The sequence below is a fragment of the Giraffa tippelskirchi genome, chromosome 2 (assembly GCF_054371585.1).
Source record: "Giraffa tippelskirchi isolate mGirTip1 chromosome 2, T2T-mGirTip1v1.2.pri, whole genome shotgun sequence".
NCBI lineage: Eukaryota > Metazoa > Chordata > Mammalia > Artiodactyla > Giraffidae > Giraffa > Giraffa tippelskirchi.
This window is the reverse complement of record NC_137276.1, coordinates 960,287-979,020: the sequence shown is the minus strand read 5'-3', so window position 1 is coordinate 979,020 and position 18,734 is coordinate 960,287. Positions and strand designations below refer to the sequence as shown.

The following is an 18,734-nucleotide window of genomic DNA, read 5'->3' as shown; positions in this document are numbered from 1 at the left end:
TTCACGTGGCTCTATCTAGTGCGGGACCCTTAGTTCACGCGGCCCTATCTAGTGCAGGACCCTTAGTTCACGCTGCCCTTCCTAGTGCAGGACCCTTAGTTCACGCGGCCCTTCCTCGAGCAGGACCCTTAGTTCACGCGGCCCTTCCTAGTGCGGGACCCTTAGTTCACGCGGCCCTTCCTCGAGCAGGACCCTTAGTTCACGCGGCCCTTCCTCGAGCAGGACCCTTAGTTCACGCGGCCCTTCCTAGTGCAGGACCCTTAGTTCACGCGGCCCTTCCTAGTGCGGGACCCTTAGTTCACGCGGCCCTTCCTGGTGCAGGACCCTTAGTTCACGCGGCCCTTCCTCGAGCAGGACCCTTAGTTCACGCGGCCCTTCCTCGAGCAGGACCCTTAGTTCACGCGGCCCTTCCTAGTGCGGGACCCTTAGTTCACGCGGCCCTTCCTAGTGCGGGACCCTTAGTTCACGCGGCCCTTCCTCGAGCAGGACCCTTAGTTCACGCGGCCCTTCCTCGAGCGGGACCCTTAGTTCACGCGGCCCTTCCTCGAGCAGGACCCTTAGTTCACGCGGCCCTTCCTGGTGCGGGACCCTTAGTTCACGCGGCCCTTCCTAGTGCGGGACCCTTAGTTCACGCGGCCCTTCCTCGAGCAGGACCCTTAGTTCACGCGGCCCTTCCTCGAGCAGGACCCTTAGTTCACGCGGCCCTTCCTAGTGCAGGACCCTTAGTTCACGTGTCCCTTCCTAGTGCAGGACCCTTGGTTCATGCGGCCCTTCCTAGAGCAGGACCCTTAGTTCACGCGGCCCTTCCTCGAGCAGGACCCTTAGTTCACGCGGCCCTTCCTGGTGCAGGACCCTTAGTTCACGCGGCCCTTCCTGGTGCAGGACCCTTAGTTCACGCGGCCCTTCCTCGAGCAGGACCCTTAGTTCACGCGGCTCTATCTAGTGCAGGACCCTTAGTTCACGCGGCCCTTCCTGGTGCGGGACCCTTAGTTCACGCGGCCCTTCCTAGTGCAGGACCCTTAGTTCACGCGGCCCTATCTAGTGCAGGACCCTTAGTTCACGCGGCCCTTCCTAGTGCAGGACCCTTAGTTCACGCGGCCCTTCCTGGTGCAGGACCCTTAGTTCACGCGGCCCTTCCTCGAGCAGGACCCTTAGTTCACGCGGCTCTATCTAGTGCAGGACCCTTAGTTCACGCGGCCCTTCCTAGTGCAGGACCCTTAGTTCACGCGGCCCTTCCTCGAGCAGGACCCTTAGTTCACGCGGCCCTTCCTCGAGCAGGACCCTTAGTTCACGCGGCCCTTCCTCGAGCAGGACCCTTAGTTCACGCGGCCCTTCCTAGTGCAGGACCCTTAGTTCACGTGTCCCTTCCTAGTGCAGGACCCTTGGTTCATGCGGCCCTTCCTAGAGCAGGACCCTTAGTTCACGCGGCCCTATCTAGTGCAGGACCGTTAGTTCACGCGGCCCTTCCTAGTGCAGGACCCTTAGTTCACGCGGCCCTTCCTCGAGCAGGACCCTTAGTTCACGCGGCCCTTCCTGGTGCGGGACCCTTAGTTCACGTGGCTCTATCTAGTGCGGGACCCTTAGTTCACGCGGCCCTTCCTGGTGCAGGACCCTTAGTTCACGCGGCCCTTCCTCGAGCAGGACCCTTAGTTCACGCGGCCCTTCCTCGAGCAGGACCCTTAGTTCACGCGGCCCTTCCTAGTGCAGGACCCTTAGTTCACGTGTCCCTTCCTAGTGCAGGACCCTTGGTTCATGCGGCCCTTCCTAGAGCAGGACCCTTAGTTCACGCGGCCCTTCCTCGAGCAGGACCCTTAGTTCACGCGGCTCTATCTAGTGCAGGACCCTTAGTTCACGTGTCCCTTCCTAGTGCAGGACCCTTAGTTCACGTGTCCCTTCCTAGTGCAGGACCCTTAGTTCACGTGTCCCTTCCTAGTGCAGGACCCTTGGTTCATGCGGCCCTTCCTAGTGCAGGACCCTTAGTTCACGCGGCTCTATCTAGTGCAGGACCGTTAGTTCACGCGGCCCTTCCTAGTGCAGGACCCTTAGTTCACGCGGCCCTATCTAGTGCAGGACCCTTAGTTCACGCGGCCCTTCCTCGAGCAGGACCCTTAGTTCAAACATGGTGACGTCGCGCCCCCAGTGCAGCGTGAGCCTGCCTGCTGTCGGGGGCCTGACTCTCCCTGCTCTGTGCCCACCCCAGGCCTCTCCTCTGGCTCCAGGCTCAAGCCCCCTGAGCAGCAGCTCTGTGGCGACTCCTTGACGCCTCCTGCAGGGAGTGAGCCCCGGGCGCCCGAGGTGGGGAGCTCAGTTTTAGGAAGGTGGGTGGTCCTCGCCCTTGCAGACTTCACGGGCCCACCTGGGCAGTCACACGGGTTGAGTCCTGGGCCGGGGACAGGGTGGAGCGTCCCGGTCATTCCTGTCCTGTGGGTCGATTGGGAATGTGGTGAGGGGTCTTAAATGGCAGCAGTTCAGCTCGTCGTGAGGCCTCTGGTCTCCCGCTGAGGGCGGCTTCCTGCAGGGTTTTGGCGAGGATGTCGTGGACACGTGTGTCGGGTGGGGCCGTGGGGTCGAGTGTGGGGCTAGGGCCTTACATCCAGCCGTGCCCCTGGACAACAGGACTCTGGACCAAGTCTCTTCTTCCTCTGTCTCCAGGCCGAGCCCATGGGCGCTGGTGTGGAAAGGCTGCTGAAACGCTGGTGGGGCCCTCTGAGCCCCCAGACCCACCCCTTTGTCCTCAGACAGGACTGGGGGTGGAATTGGGGGCCTTGCACTGAAAGTCCTCTTCCTTTGATCGCCTCGGGGCCCAAGGCCGACTGCCCGTGGCCCCTGCCCCTGTGCTGGCCCCGGTGCGGGGTGCTCTGTGTCCCTGGCTCAGGTGGGGGTCAGCGGGGTCTGAGGGAGAGGGGCGCCCACTTCCGTGTTGTCCCTGCTCTCAAAGCAGAGCCGCCCTCCCCGTGGTCGGCACAGCCCAGCTCCACTCCTTGGACCCCGGGGCCGGCAGCGGTCTGCCCTGTCTGTGGACCTGCCAGTTCCGTACGCTGGGTGAGCTGGAGCCTGGCCTCTCTCATGGGCATGGTGTTTCTGAGGCCTGTCCACGTGTGGCCTGAGTCCGTGGCTGCCGCGGGGTGTGACCACGTGTCTTATCTCTCCGTCCGTGATCTGATGGGTCTCTGGGTGGTGCCTGCCTTTCGGCTGCTGGTCTGCTGCTGCGAGCGCTCGTGGCTCTGTCTCTGTGGATGAGCATTTCCGTGTCTTGCAGCACATCGCTGGGCCACACGGCAAGTCCACGCTGTTTCCCACGGCGCCCGCGGCCCCATCCGTGTCTGCACAGACTCCCCGCGTGCGCTGCTCTCTGCTGTCAGCCTCCCAAGGGTGTGAGGCGGGATCCCTCTGGCTCCGGCGTGCGTTTCTCTGAAGCCCAGCGATTGACTTTCGGCATCTGTGGCGGTGCCCGTGCGCGGCTCAGACTCTGCCGGGGCTTCTCCGGGCTGCCGGTCTCCTGCTGCCGGTCTCTTTGCTCGCCTGTGAGGGTGGCAGAGGGGGCTTGGCTCCCGAACCTGGCCTTGGGGACTGGCAGACCCCACACCTGGCTGGACTCCGGCCGCCGTCTTTGTCCGGCAGGTGCCTGGGACGTCCTCCGCCCCCTGCTCTGTGGTCTGTGAGGCTCCGGGTCTGCAGCCATTTTTCCTCTTTGTTCATTAGTCTGTCCACAGTCCAGTCTTCCTGCTTTTCAGGACACATAGAAACCTCCGCTGGTGGCAGCCTCTGCCTGTGGCGCTGCTGCTGCTGTGTTGGGCCCAGCCGTGGTCAGCCCGGCCCCTGGCTCCACCCGCCGCCTCGGTGCCCGGCGCCCTGCTTGGATCTGGGGTGTGAGTCCCGAGGGGAGCTGGGTTGTTTGGTTGTTCTGAGTTGTGGTGGATACCAGGCGGCGTCAGATTCAGCATCTTCCCCGTTTCTGAGTGCGGCCCAGCGGCGTGGACACTGCTGCTGTCACTGGGTCTCAGGGCCTTCGCGTCTCCCAGGTCTGAAGCTCTGCACCGCCCGTTGAGGGTCCCCGTATGTCTCCCGTCCCCGTCTCAGCGCCTTGGCCATGCTGAGTTGGGTGGGGCTGTGTGCTCCACTCGGCTGGCTGGTCCGGGGGTCCAGGAGCCCGGCGGGACGTGTGGGAAGAGGCGCACCCCCATTTTCTCAGGGACCCTGTGCCCTGTGCCGGCTCTTCCCCGGGGCCCGCAGGCCTAAGCCGACACTTGGGGCCACGCAGCTCTTTGCCGGTTCTCGGGCCAGTCCTGGGACCCCACGCTGCTGGGTCCTGCCTGACGCCCTGGCCTGGGTCCAGGCAGCCCTTCCAGGGACCCCCACTGCTGAGGACCGAGCAGGGCTGGGGTCAGCTGTGGGTCCAGGCTCCAGTGCCCGCCCCTCATCCCCGCTGAGCGGCAGACCAGGCCCCGGGGCAGAAGGGGCCCCCACCCCGCTGTGACCCAGCCCTGCAGTGAACATGCAGGTGGGCCATCATGTTCGCCTCTGCTCGCGGCTGCCTGGCTGTGCCACGGGCCTGACCATCTTCTTTTTTCTCTTTAATTTACAGCCAGAAAACCTCCAGAAGAACTGGCTTCGGGAGTTTTATCAGGTAAGAGCCGGGCGGCAGCCGGCCCACATGAGGGAGCGGCTCAGGCTGCTGGAGGCCAGGGCTCATCCTGCGGCCTCCGCTGTCCTCAGGGTCAGGGCGAGGCGAGGGAGGCAGGGGAGGCTGGCGGGGCGGGGGCGTGGTCTCCCACTTCGCGGTTCCTCCTCGGAGGCCCCTCCCTTCTCAGATGCCCCTGGCTAGGGCTCTGCTTGTCAGCGGGGACCTTCAGGAGGACCTGGGGTGCAGAGTGGAGGCAGCAAAGCCCGTGTGCGCGCCCAGGGTCTGGGCAGAAGGCACGGTGACGCTGGGGCTGGACTCTGGCCAGAGGCTCCAAGCGAGGCCTGTCGGGCGAGTTGTCCCTTCCCGGCCCCCCCGTGGGGCCCCGCGTCTGTGCTCAGCTCTCTCCTGGATGTCAGGGTCGGCTCTGCAGGGTCGACAGAGGGCTCTGCTCCTGGAGCCCGTGTTCCCTGGGCGGATGACGCACGTGGAACCCCCCGTGGGGCATCTGAGAGGCCTCTGGGAACTGGTGGGCGAATGGCGTCCTGCTCGGCCAGGGCTGCCCGGTGACTGTGGCCCCTGGAGGCCGGCGTGGGACAGTGTGGCCAAGGCACGGGTCTGCCGGGTGGCGCGTGTGCTTTGAGGGCAGGAGGAGGTGCGGGTGTCGGGCGGCCCCAGGCCGCTGAGCCCCTGGGGCTGGGAGCTGGCCCTGCGGCGGGTCCGCTTGGGGGCCCTCTGTGTCCCAGCTGTCCGACTCCTGCCATCCACGCTGGCGTTGGGGGCAGGTGCTTGTCCAGTCTGCCGGTGTGGGCGGTCCACACACCCCAGATGCTCCGGCCACTGGTGAGGGACAGGGTGGGGTAGTAGGTCCTCTCCAGAACTGAGAGGCTCGAGGTCCAGCAGGAAGGGCCTGGGCCGTTGGAGGGGGGAGTGGTCTCGGCCAACAGGGACGGGGTTCCCATCCGAGGCCCAGGAGGGTGGGGTGGGCGTGAGGTGCCAGGGGAGGGTCTGGTGGGGCGTGGGCCTTGTTTCCATCACGGCGGGTTCCGAGCCCGTCCTTCCCCGCATTTCACCCGCCCGGGTGGGCAGCGGCCTCAGGGCCCCTGGCCAAAGCCTGGCCTGGCAGAGCTGTGGGGTCAGCTCCCGGCCAGCAGCTGGCCCTTTGGGGCGTGCGAGGCCCCTTTCCCAGAGAGGGTCACCTTGGAGGCACAGTCAGGCCCCAGCGGCTGCCCAGGCTGACTGTGGAGTGCGAGGTCCTGGTGTGTGGAGCCCCCCCCCGTCTGCTCCCTGCCGTCCGTCAGTCTGGCCAGAACCGCTGCTGGGTGTGTGTGATTGCTTTTCACAGCTGACCCCTGGCGGGTGTGAGACGCGGTGGGAGCACGTCGGGGGTGGTGGCGGGTGGCGGACCTGCGTCCGGGCTCAGAGGGGTCCTGGCAGTGATCGCCCCACGGGAGCAGGCGGGAGGCCTGTGCAGATGCTGGCCGCCGTCCGGAGAGCCCTCCGCAAGAGCCCCCGGGGGCCACCCTCCGTGAGAGTCCCTGGGGGCTGCCGTCTATGAGCGCCCCTGGGGCAGTTGGGAAGCAGGCTGGAGTCCTGGGGCTCACGTCTGACCTCCTTTGCCTCCATTTTACTGATGACCTGGAGTTGCCATGAGCTCAGGACACTCACTGGTGGTGGTCCGGGGGGGGTAGTTCAGAGCCAGGTAGCTCCACTCCTTGCGACACAGGCCGCAGGGGGTGCCCCTTCCCAGCCTCCCAGCCGCACACACAGCCTGTCAGGCTGTTCCCCGAAGCGGAGCCCAGGGGGCGGGCAGGCGTTTTCCTTCAAGTCAGTGTCCGGGTGCCCGTCTCCTCCCCGGAACACGCGCCTTGGCCTGGGGACCAGCGCGTGCGGCGGGAGGAGAGCCCTGGTCTGCAGGTGCAGCCTCTCTGGGGGGAAGAAACCTCAGCAGCACAGGCCCCCCTCACTTCCTGGGCTGACCCGGTCAGTGAGGTGACCCCTGCCGCCCGCGGCCCGGCAGCTGCAGGACTGGGCCGGAACGGCCTTGCCCAGACCACGGCCAGTCCAGGGAGAGGGCTGCGGGCTGTCCTTCTTATTTTTAATCCTGGAGTCTCTATTATGCAGTTCTGATATTTCTCAAAGGAGGTTTTACCTGTTTTTACAAAGGGAACTGGGTAGAACCTTCATTTTCCTAGAATCCTTGGAATAATTTTTGCCATTTTTGTAAAACTTGATGCTGTGAAAATGTAGGAGCAGGAGAAAATGCTGTTCGTGTTCCCGTCCTTGGCTCTGAGCTGGGGTTCTCACGTGTTCCGTCCGAACATGGTCTCGGCACCGCGGAGGGTGGTCCACCTTCCAGAAGGTGCAGAGCCTGGCGTCACCCCAGCTGGGCCCCACACCTCCCCATGCGTGTCCCGGCCCTGACCCTCCCGGCATCTGACGCCTGCCCAGCGCAGCCGCAGGGCCAGCCCCGCCTCACCCTCCTCCTCCGGGCCAGTGGTAGGCTTCCCGGGCCCTTCACGGCCGCCTCACCCCCTCCTTCCTCTGAGAGCAGCAGTGTGCCCTGCAAAGGGAACCCGGATCCTGCCACCCTCCTGCTTCCTGTCTCAGGGGCCGAGAGCTGGGGGTCCGCGCGGGGCCGCCTCCTAGCCCCTGAGGTTGCTGCCCCTCGAGAGGCCCTCCCAGCCTCCCAGCCTTGTCTTGCTCTGTGGCTTCCTGTGCCTGAACGCGCATTCTGGAGGCGCAGGCTCCAGACACCTGGCCTGGACGTCTGTGTCCCCTGCTTATGTGCTGCAGCCCGTTCTCCTATGAGGCCTGAGGTCCCTGGGGCCCCTGGGGTGAGCACCTCGCACGGACAGACGAGGCTCGGGAGGCACCCGCCGCATGCAGGTAGGCTGGACACACCCCGGGGGGCCTCCACTGTGCTGCGGAGAGACGGTGCTGGGCCGGGGGCCCCGGACCCTGATCGTGGGGTCCCCAGGAAGGCCCTGGAGGAGGCTGCCGCCAGACCTGAGGCCTCCCATGATCCCCGAGCCTCATTCCTCAGCCTGTGGCCAGGTTGGCAGGAGGCGACTGTAACACTTGCAACCAAGCCCGTCTTGCGGCTGCGTCGGCGCCCGGGAGTGTGCATGGGGTGTGCTCAGCTCTCAGCTGGATGAGAGTGAGGAGCTGCGCAGAGATGAGGATAAATAAATGCCCCCCTGAATTCTGCCTCGAGTTTGACGTCAGAGCCTCCCGCCTGACATCTGTGTGTCCCAGGAAGAAGGTGCCGTCCTCAGCCGGCCGCAGGACTGCCGCATGTGTGTTGACGTCACGTGGGGCGTTGGCTCACACACAGACACGAGAAATGAGCGAGTGGCGACGACTATTTACATAATAGATATTTGTTATTTACTAACGAGAGAACCAGTACGGTGTTAGAACTGGTTCAAAGGGGGAACACCGGCCTCTCCTGTCAGTGACGCCGAGGGGAGCCCACGTCCACAGGTGCAGGGCCAGCCAGGCACGAGCTGTGCTCCGCCGGACACGGGCATCCTGCAGTCCTGAATCCCTGCGTTGCTGCTGGAGTTCAGAGTTCAGGGGACGGAACAGCAGCTCGGGGGTCGCTAAGGTTGAGGGAACCCACACAGGGAAGGGCGCCCCTAATCTGTTATGCCTGTTTGAAAGCCTTTCACAATTTTCCCTGACAATAATTAAAAAAAATAATGTGATGGGTAATATCTGCTTCCAGCTAACACGGAGAAAGTGAAAGTCGCTCATTCGTGTCCGACTCTTTGCTACCCCGTGGACTGTAGCCCGCCAGGCTCCTCTGTCCATGGGCTTCTCCAGGCAAGAACGCTGGAGTAGGTAGCCACCCCCTTCTCCAGGGGATCTTCCCAGCCTGGGGATTGAACCTGGGTACACAGAGAAACAGGCCAAATTTCCCCTCCTGTCTTACACAAATTAAAACCAGAAAGTGCACTTAAGAAACACTGGTTTTCAGACCCCACGCAGTGGGCAGGGCAGGACACTGGCTGAGGGGGTCAGAGGCCAGGCTGCACTGGCCACAGGTAAAGCCTGAGAGGATGCCCAGGCTAGCGTCCAGTGAGCTGGAATGCACCACTGGATGTTTACAACCAATAAAAAGTGAGCAGGCAGGCAAAGGTGCAGGGACACCAGACCCTTCCGTCAACTGTATGGTTAGAGGCCCACCAGCTGTGTTGGCCTCAGAGAAGCTGCTTTTGATTTTACTGATTCTGTCAGTTGTTCGCTGTTTTCTTTTTCACTGTTTTCTGCTCTCTTTTTCCTTTTTCTTGATTACTTTCATTTAATTTGCTCTTCTATATCTTATTTCTGAAAGTAGAAGATAAGAATGATCAATTTCAGAAATTTGACATTGGGGAATGGTCACTGAAAATCCTGGGGACGATAAAAGCTAGTAAGGGAATTCTCAGGAACAACTTTTTGCCAATAAGTCTGGACACTTACGCGAAAGGAAGATGTTTTTGGAAAAGCAAAGGAAGCTAAGTCGAGAAGAAATAAATGAACTCTTCATTAAAGTTTTGCTCAACACTGATAAGTTCTGCCAAGCGTCTAAGGAAGACGCACTAACGTTTCTGTCGAGCTTTTTGAGAAGGTGAAATGCGTGATGCTGTGATGTAAGCAGCGCCCTGACAGCAACGGCAGACAGAGTCGTCTCAGCGAAAACACGGGGCTGTCTCCTGCGTGGAGTAAACGCCCAAGTTCAAGGAACTTCAGCAAATCAAACATGTAGAACTGTTCAAGTGCGTAGCAATGCATGCAGTACACACACAGACACACACACACACGCATATAAACAGTGGCATATCAAAAAGTTATGCATGCACACCAAGGGGCGCAAGCCTGGCTTAACATTCAAAAATTAATAAATAAGATCACCCGTGTCAACTGACTGTGAAGAAAAAACACACGACCGTCCCAGCAGATGCAGGAAAAGCCTTTGCTGAAGTCCTGTAACCGTTTCTGATGAAAGCTTCCGGCAAGCTGCGTGGAAGGAGCCTCTGTAACAAGCACTCCGGCCCCGAGCCTCATGGCAGCTCCCGGGAGATGAGATGCCTTCCTGTCAGGAGCCTGGAGTGGGGCGGGGGCGCAGGGCCTGCCTGCGTTCTGCCTGGCGGTGAAGGTCCTGGCCAGTGTCGCCGGGCCAGAGAGGAAGTGGAGTCCTACATACTGAAGGGAGGGAGCCGGCCTGCGTCTGGGCAGAAGGCGTGACGGGCTCCTCAGGAAACCTTGAGGAATGCGCAGAAATGTGACTGTGACTGACGTAAGTGAACGTGGTTAGTGTGCAACACACAGGGCTCCTTGAGAACATCTTTTATATCAAACGTGAACATACACAGTAGCACCAAAGTGAAATAGTGGCTATTCATCTGATGAAACATGTTAATGTCTGTGCTCAAGCTGGATTTAGAAAAGGCAGAGGAACCAGAGGTCAAATTGCCAACGTCTGTTGGATCATTGAAAAAGCAAGAGAATTCCAGAAAAACATCTACTTCTGCTTTATTGACTATGCCAAAGCCTTTTGACTGTGTGGATCACAACAAACTGTGGAAAATTCTTTAAGAGGTGGCATTACCAGACCACCTGACCTGCCTCTTGAGAAACCTGTATGCAGGTCAAGAAGCAACAGTTAGAACTGGACATGGAACAACAGACTGGTTCCAGATTGGGAAAGGAATACATCAAGGCTATATATTGTCACCCTGCTTATTTAACTTCTATGCACAGTACATCATGCGAAATGCCAGGCTGGATGAAGCACAAGCTGGAATCAAGATTGCTGGGAGAAATATCAATAACCTCAGATATGCAGATGACACCACCTTTACGGCAGAAAGCGAAGAAGAACTAAAGAGCCTCTTGATGAAAGTGAAAGAGGAGAGTGAAAAGGCTGGCTTAAAGCTCAACATTCAGAAAACTAAGGTCATGGCATCTGGTCCCATCACTTCATGGCAAATAGATGGGGAAACAATGGAAACAGTGACAAACTTTATTTTCTTGGGCTCCAAAATCACTGCTGATGGTGATTGCAGCCATGAAATTAAAAGACACTTGCTCCTTGGAAGAAAAATTATGACCAACCTAGACAGCATATTAAAAAGCTGAGACATTACTTTGCCAACAAAGGTCCATCTAGTCAAGGCTATGGTTTTTCCAGTAGTCATGTATGGATGTGAGAGTTGGACGGTGAAGAAAGCTGAGCGCCGAAGAATTGATGCTTTTGAACTATGGTGTTGGAGAAGACTCTAGAGAGTCCCTTGGACTGCAAGGAGATCCAACCAGTCCATCCTAAAGGAAATCAGTCCTGAATATTCATTGGAAGGACTGATGCTGAAATTCCAATACTTTGGTCACCTGATACGAAGAACTGACTCATTGGAAAAGACCCTTATGCTGGAAAAGATTGAAGGCGGGAGGAGAAGGGGACGATAGAGGGTGAGAAGAGGACGACAGAGGAGAAGGGGACATGGCATCACCGACTCGATGGACATGAGTTTGAGTAAACTCTGGGAGTTGGTGATGGACAGAGAGGCCTGGCGTGCTGCAGTCCGTGGGGTCGCAAAGGGTGGGACACGACTGAGCTACTGAACTGAGCTGAATGTCTGTGCAGCAATGAGAGCAACCAGGAAAGGCCCGAGGGAGCGGGGAGGTGTCCCTGTCCAAGGAGGCCAGAGGCGGGGTCCCCGCTGCTCTCCTCGTCAGCCTCTGAGGAGCCAGGCTTGGGGCCCTGGTCTGCTGTGTGGGGTGTGGGGACAGGAGGGAGGCGTTCCCCGGGATGGGGGCCGGGGGGGCAGGGGCTCAGGCAGTGCCCCGTTCCCTCTGCCTGGGGGCCCTCCGCGCCTGCCGCTCTCTGCTCTGGGCTCAGCCTGAGCCTGCAGCTGCCCCCAGTGGCCAGCCTCTGAGATGGTTGGATGGCAACCAACCATCCACTGTGTTGGTGTGCGAGGTCCTCCCTGGAGACCCGCCGAGCCTGCGATGGGCTGCTGACGCCGCTAGTCTGTGCTGTGCCTGCAGACAACGGCCCGCCCTCATGGTGAGTGAAGAGGGCACACTTCCCGGGGGGCCCACGGGGGCCCGATGACAATCCTCACTGGCCTTGAAGAGCTGCTTGCTTGCCGGGTCAGTGCAGTCACGTCTAGCAGCTCGGCCAGGCCGGGATCAGGTGTACCGTCTGCCCCACACGCCCTGAGTTGCCCCTCTGCCTGCCCAGCACACAGGAGCATCACATCCGGGTCCTCGGACCCCCACCCCCACCCCAGCCAGAGCCGCGTCTCCCTGTCTGCCTCTGAGAGATGTGGACCCCCCAAGGTGGATACTGGGGGAGGGCTCGCTCTCGCCCGTGGGCCCCCCAATGTGGCTAGTAGGGGGGGCTCCCTCATGCCCATGCGGCCGCTGCGGCCCAGCCCCTGGTTGGGATGGACGCTGAGTGACGGGCAGAGCTTCGTGGTGCTGTGGGCTGTAAGGACGCGAAGGCATTTGCACTAAATCCACAGGTGAAGGAGCGGGGGCCACGCGGTTCTAGGTGACCTGTGTCCCTTCCCCCGTAGCTGCCGTGTGGCAGGCACCTGTGGCCAGCAGTCCTCGGCCTTTCACCCCAGCGATGAGGTCAGACCACCACGCTGTTTCCAGGATGAGGAAAGGGGGGTTTAGAGGTTCCGAGACCTGCGCTCATGGGACGGTGTCCCGTCCCTGCCGCTGAACTAGACGCGGAGCTGGGGGCATGGGGGCTGCAGGGACGGGGGTGCAGGAGGTGCTGCAGCGGGTGAGGGGACTTGGGGCCAGTGTTGGAAGGGGGTCTGGCGGCCTCCCTGGCTCAGGACCGGGGAGGGGCCGAGGGTGCAGGCGGGGTGGGTTCCGAGGGAGGGGCACCCAGAGGACAGCCTGTGCTTGGAAGGGAGGGCAATGCTGGGTGGGTGGGAGGCGTGGGGCCCCAGGACCCGGGGGTACGAGGCTCATTTAGGTGCTGGCCGGAAGCTTAGTGACCGAAGTGAGCACGTGGAGGCTGGGAGCCCCCCTGGGGCCCATGGGGAGAGGAGGAGGGCCTCTGGAGGCCGTGGGCTCGGAGCCCAGGGTCCCCGTGGGGTAGGGGTCGGTGGCGGGGGGAGACAGCCTGCAGGCGTGGCCCCAGGCCGGGGCTCCGAGGAGCTGCTGCGGTCAGAGGCCGCAGGGGGCGCTCTCTGCATCCTTTCGGCCCCTGGTCACCATGTACGTCCCTGCGCTGGAAACGACCCCGAGGAAGTGGGCGGCTCCGGGGAGGAGGTTCAGGCTGACACCAGCAAGCTGTGGCCACCAGCTGGCCCCGGTGTCCGCGGGGAGAGCCAGGCGGCGGGAGGCCCCCTGTCGGCCCAGGACCCACTTTCATCCTGCTTGCCCCTCGCTTAAATGAAAATCGAGTCGTTCTCAAGAACTCTGATGTCCCAAGCAACAGGCAGTATTAAGAGCGGACTAAGTTCCGTATTTCTGCCCCTGTGAAAGGCGCAGCCTTGTGTCCGTCTGTCTGGATCTGGGGTAAAGCCACGGTTCGCCTGCTGGACGCTGCTTCAGCTTTGCGGTCAGCGGTCAGGCACGCCTGTAGGTGCCCAGGGCCAATGGCCGCACTAGGAACCCTCCAGCCCCGAGGACTCGGAGCGGCCCTCCTGCCCACACGGGGCCCGGGAGCCACCCTCGCTGCCTGCTGGCGAGCTTGTGGAGCCTCGTGCTGTCCTGGGTGCTGGCCGGCAGCGGCTGTGGGGCCTGGGCTCTGGGAGCGCGTCCGGTCGGGGTTGCCAGGAGCTGAGTCTGGGCCTTCTCGGGGGGCAATGCCCCCGCCTCCCCTGCGCCGTCCCTGCGCGGCCCTGGGGCAGAGGGCGGGTGGCTGGGTGTCCAGAGGACCCCCACCTCCGGGGCCGAAGGTCACAGACATCTCCGCAGGGTGTTCTCAGGCGTAGCTGGTAAATAGCAATCTTGCCTCTGGAGAAATTCCTTTGTCCCTTTTCGGCTCCTTATCTCGGCTCTCCGGCCTGCACTGGGTTGCTTGTGAGATGTAATTCCTTTTTAGGTAACTCAGATACTCCTCTTTGGAGAAGGCCTAACGAGGCCTGGCTGCTGCTATTTTTAGCGGGGCCAGCGGCTCTGCGCGTCCTGGAGGCCGGGGCCGCCCTCTCCTCACCACCTGCACAGCGTCAGGACAGGGGCCGGTTTTGTTTGGCCGGGTGGTGTGTTTTTGTTTTTATTTTTGATTCCCTCAGCTCTTCCTTGCCAAAATTTCTAATTCACTCTTTTCCAAAATATTTTTCTTGTGCCTTCCTATGAAAGAACCCACTTATTTCTATCAGTTGCCTACGTTTCCCCCCTAGAGTTCGCAGAAGCTCCTTTTTTTGGTAAAGAATGTTGGCCCAGCGCGTGTGCAGTGGGCAGCCACCCTGTCCCAGGTGGGCAGGGCGGGAGCCCAGTTACAGCCCACCCGGGGCCAGGAGCCCCCTGACCATCTAGCTCCTGCTTCTCTGAGCTCCTTCCCACCACTCGTGGCCTGAGCTCGCTGCCCACATCTTGGAGGGACTTTCCTGTCCACCCTCACGACAGCTATGCCGTCCTCCCCTAAGGGCTCTCCGTCTAGGCTCCTTCCTGGAGGCAGGGGGAGGCCTGCAGCTCTGACCTCAGCGGCCCAGAGAGCTCCGGGCCGGCACTTTCACTCCTAGTCCTGGGGTGCCCCAGTGACAGCCAGTCCTGCCCTGGCAGCATTTGTGATGTTGTCGAAGTGACATGCCGTCCGGTGCCTGCTCTGCGTCTGTCCCGTGCACACTGACCGAACAAGGCGGGCGCGTGAGGAAGGGGACACTCAGACAGCCTGTGGCGGCAGCTGTTGTTCAGCAGCAAAGTCGTTTCCGACTCTTTGTGACCCCATGAACCGCGACACGCCAAGCCTCGCTGTCCATCACCAACTCCCAGAGTCTACTCAAACTCATGTCCATCGAGTCGGTGATGCCATCCAGCCATCTCATCCTCAGTCACCCCCTTCTCCTCCCACCTTCAATCTTTCCCAGCATCAGGGTCTTTTCCAAGGAGTCAGTTCTTCACAGCAAGTGGCCACAGTATTGGACTTTCAGCTTCAACATCAGTCCTTCCAATGAATATTCAGGACTGATCTCCTTTAGGATGGACTGGTTGGATCTCCTTGCAGTCCAAGGGACTCTCAGGACTCTTCTCCAGCACCACAATTGAAAGCATCAATTCTTCGGCGCTCAGCTTTTTTTGTGGTCCAACTCTTGCAACCATACATGACTACTGGAAAAACCATAGCTTTGACTATATAGACCTTTGTTGGCAAAATGATGCCTCTGCCTTTTAGTACAATGTCTAGGTTTGTCATAGCTTTTCTTCCAAGGAGCAAGCGTCTTTTAATTTTATGGCTGCAGTCAGTATCCACAATGATTTTGGAGCCCATGGAAACAAAACCTGTTACTGCTTCCACTTTCCACCTTTCTATTTACCATGAAGTGATGGGATCAGATGCCATGATGTTAGACTTTTGCGTGTTGAGTTTCAAGCCAACTTTTTCACTCTCCTCTTTCACCTTCATCAAGATGTTCTTTAGTTCCTCTTCACTTTGTGCCATTAAAGTGATGTCATCTGCATATCTGAAGTTGTTGCTATTTCTCCCGGCAATCTGGATTCCAGTTTGTGCTTCATCCAGCCCGGCATTTCACATGATGTACTCTGCACAAGTTAAATAAGCAGGGTGACAATATACAGCCTTGATGTTCTCCTTTCCCAATTTGGAACCAGTCTGTTGTTCCATGTCCAGTCCTAACTGTTGCTCCTTCACCTGAATACAGGTTTCTCAGGAAACAGGTGAGGTGGTCTGGTACTCCATCTCCCTAAGAATTTTCCACAGTTTGTTGTGATCCACACGGTCAAAGGCTTTAGCGTAGTCAGTGAAGCAGAAGTAGATGTTTTTCTGAAATTCTCTTGCTTTCTCCGTGATCCAATGAATGTTGGCAATTTGATCTCTGGTTCCCCTGCCTCTTTGAAACCCAGCTTAAATATCTGGAAGTTCTCAGTTCACATACTGTTGAAGCCGAGCTTGAAGGATTTTGAGTGTAACCTTACTAGCATGTGAAATGAGTGCAGTTATACAGTAGTTTGAACATTCTTTGGCATTGCCTTTCTTTAGCATTGAAATGAAAACTGACATTTTTCAGGCCTGTGGCCACAGCTGAGTTTTCTAAATTTGCTGGCATATTGAGTGCAGTACTTTCACAGCATCATCTTTTATGATTTTAAATAGCTCAGCTGGAATTCTATCACCTCCACCAGCTTTGTTCATAGTGATGCTTCCTAAGGCCCACTTGACTTCACACTCCAGGATGTCTGGCTCTAGCTGAGTGACCACACCATCATGGTCATCCAGACCATGAAGACCTTTCTCGTACGGTTCTTCTGTGTCTTCTTGCCACCTCTTCTTAATATCGTCCGCTTCTGTTGGGTCCTTCCTGTTTCTGTCCTTTATTGTGCCATCCTTACGTGAAATGTTCGCTCGATATCTCCAGTTCCCTTGAAGAGACCTCTGGTCTTTTCCCTCCTGTTGTTTTCCTCTGTTGCTTTGCTTTGATCACTTTCTGATCTCTCCCTGAGGAAGGCTTTCTGATCTCTCCCTGAGGAAGGCTTTCTGACCTCTCCTTGAGGAAGGCTTTCTGACCTCTCCTTGCTGTTCTTTGGAACTCTGCATCCAGATGGGTATGAATGCATCTCCTTTGCCTTTCATTTCTCTTCTTTCCTCAGCTATTTGTAAAGCCTCTTCGGGCAACCATTCTGCTTTTATGTATTTCTTTTTCTTGGGGATAGTTTCGGTCGCCGCCTCCTGTACAGTGTTACAAACGCCATCCGTAGTTCTCCAGGCACTCTGTCTACCATATCTAATCCCTTGAATCTATTTGTCACCTCCAGTGTATAAACATATGGGATTTGGTTTAGGTCGTACCTGATTGGCCTAGTGGTTTTCTCCACTTTGTTCAACTGAAGCCTGAACTTTGCAATAAGGAGCTGATGGTCGGAGCCCTAGTGAGCTCCCGGTCGTGTCTTTGCTGACGGTGTGGGGCTTCTCCATCCTTGACTGTGATCCCCGAGAGGCCGGGCAGCAGCCCAAGGTTTGTTCTGTGGCCTAGAGATGGCCCTTCCTGCCGAGTGGGCCACAGGAGGGTGCGCCCAGTGGCCGTGTCCTGGGCTGGCTGTCAGGGCACTGTCCATATGGGTGTGTGTGTGTGCACACTCGTGTGTGTGTTCCCGTCACTGGCCGTGCACACGTGTGCGTCTTCCTTCCGAGCCCTCTGTGGTCGTCCTGTGGAACGTCCTGTGGAGCCCCCACTGCTCCCTGAGGCACCTCCCAGCCCCTGGGGCTCGGGCGCAGCGTGGCCTCGTCTCGCGGAACGTCCTGTGGTGGACACTCTGCTCTGCGCTGTCCGGCACGGCCGCCACTGTCCACGGCAGTCAGGCAGCCCTGCCGCTCCATGCAGGTCCAGACCATGCGCATTTAATGTGACCGTCGATACGGTAGGTTTGGGCCTGCCGTTGTATTGTCTGTTTTATGTTTACACCTTCTGGTTTGTCCCTTTATTTCCCCATTTCTGCTTTCTTTTCGATTATTTCTCTTTTTCTTTCCCATTCCATTTGTAGTTGTTTACTGGCGTCTTGCCTTTCATAAAATGTTTTCCGTGGCAGCTGTGGGTTTTGAGTCCCCCTGCTTCTGGTTGACATCCTGCTCCTTCACGTGCCACGTGGACACGCTGGGACCGTGTAGGTTTCCGAGCAGCATGTGCTGTCCGTCACCTGCACTGGGGACTCCAGCCGGTGGGTTATGGTTGCTATAAATTATAATTTATAATTGCTACTTTAAATCAAGAGTCGGCACCCCATCCCCTCCTCCCACCCTAGCTGGTCCGACCTGCCGCCCGGCTTGGGGTCAGGTTCCCAGGGGCGGCCTCGCCCCCTCGCGGCCTCCACACCTGCCCAGCGGCGTTGCCTCGAGGCTGCCGGCTGCGGGGCCTGAGTCTACACTGGTCCCCTGGTCAGGGTCTGCCCAGCCTGCTCTAGTGGAGCTCTGCGTGGGCTCACAGGGACAGAGCCCACCCAAGTTTACTCCTGAAAACGCCCTCTCTGGCCTTGACGTTTGAAGGATGTTTGGCTGAGCTGTGTGATTCTTGCCTTATACTTGGTCGCACTGAGGATTTTTATAAAAGGTGGTTCTGCCACTGCTCCACTTGGGCGTTGGTTCTGGTGTGGGTGTCACGGCTCTGGTGTGGGTCTCGGTGGTTCTGTTTCCTGGGAGCCTGGAGGACTGTCTTTCACTGGGACGTGTCTGGGAGTCCGTTGCTCTGGGGTGATTCTCTCGGGTGCTCAGACGCCCCTCAGTGTGAGTTCGGCTCCCGCTGCCTTGGGAGGCTCTCCCTGGGCCCCGAGTTTAGACGTGAGCTCCGAGCCCTGCCTCGCCCTCTCCCCTGGGGACCAGGGTGCAGGGCCCCCCCCCCGCCCTCGCCCATGCCCACCCCTGCCCTCTTACTGACTTCTCACTTTCTTGGGCTCCTCAGGCCTGCGTGCCCCTTGCTGAACTCTCCTCGACGCCGGTTCTCCCCCGGGACTCTGTAACGTGCCTTCTTTTCTGCGACGATTTTGTCCTTTTCCCCATTTCTGTCCTGAGGTTGATCCTCTCTCTCTTTCGAGTCCATTTCTAATTTCGTTCTGTGTTTCCAAGCGTTTCTCATCCTCTCGGCGCCTGTTTGGATGTTCAGCTCTGTCTGCAGGGGGCTTGCAGCTCTGGGCTGCTCAGCGTCTCTGTCGAGGCGGGGCCTCTTCCTGGGGGGGTGCTCTTTCCTCTCGGGCCGCAGCCCTGCAGGGATGTGCCCTTCCTCTGCCCGCGCCCAGCGGCCTCAGCGCAGGTCGCATTCCTGGCCTCACAGCACCCTCTTCTGTCCGTCTGGCAAAGTCTGGCGCCTCCCCTCCGTCTCAGAGCGCCCGCCTGCCCCCTGCTCCTCCGCTCACATTCCCGCTGCAGCCCGCCCGTCCTCTCTGCGGCCCTGTTCTGCAGAAGTGGGGCCTCCTGGCACCCTGCAGCCAGGCC

At 59.2% G+C, this 18,734-nt stretch overlaps 1 protein-coding gene across 3 annotated transcripts in view; it reads left to right on the top strand.

Annotated features, from left to right (window-relative positions):
* The window catches only part of INPP5A (inositol polyphosphate-5-phosphatase A), a 158,784-nt gene that overhangs the window by 52,845 nt on the left and 87,205 nt on the right, over positions 1 to 18,734 (top strand). For all 3 annotated transcript variants that reach the window (XM_081572856.1, XM_081572858.1, XM_081572859.1), the window contains exon 2: positions 4,586 to 4,627. In XM_081572856.1, coding sequence (XP_081428982.1) covers positions 4,586 to 4,627 — 42 coding nt within the window. The remainder of the gene's footprint in view (positions 1 to 4,585; positions 4,628 to 18,734) is intronic.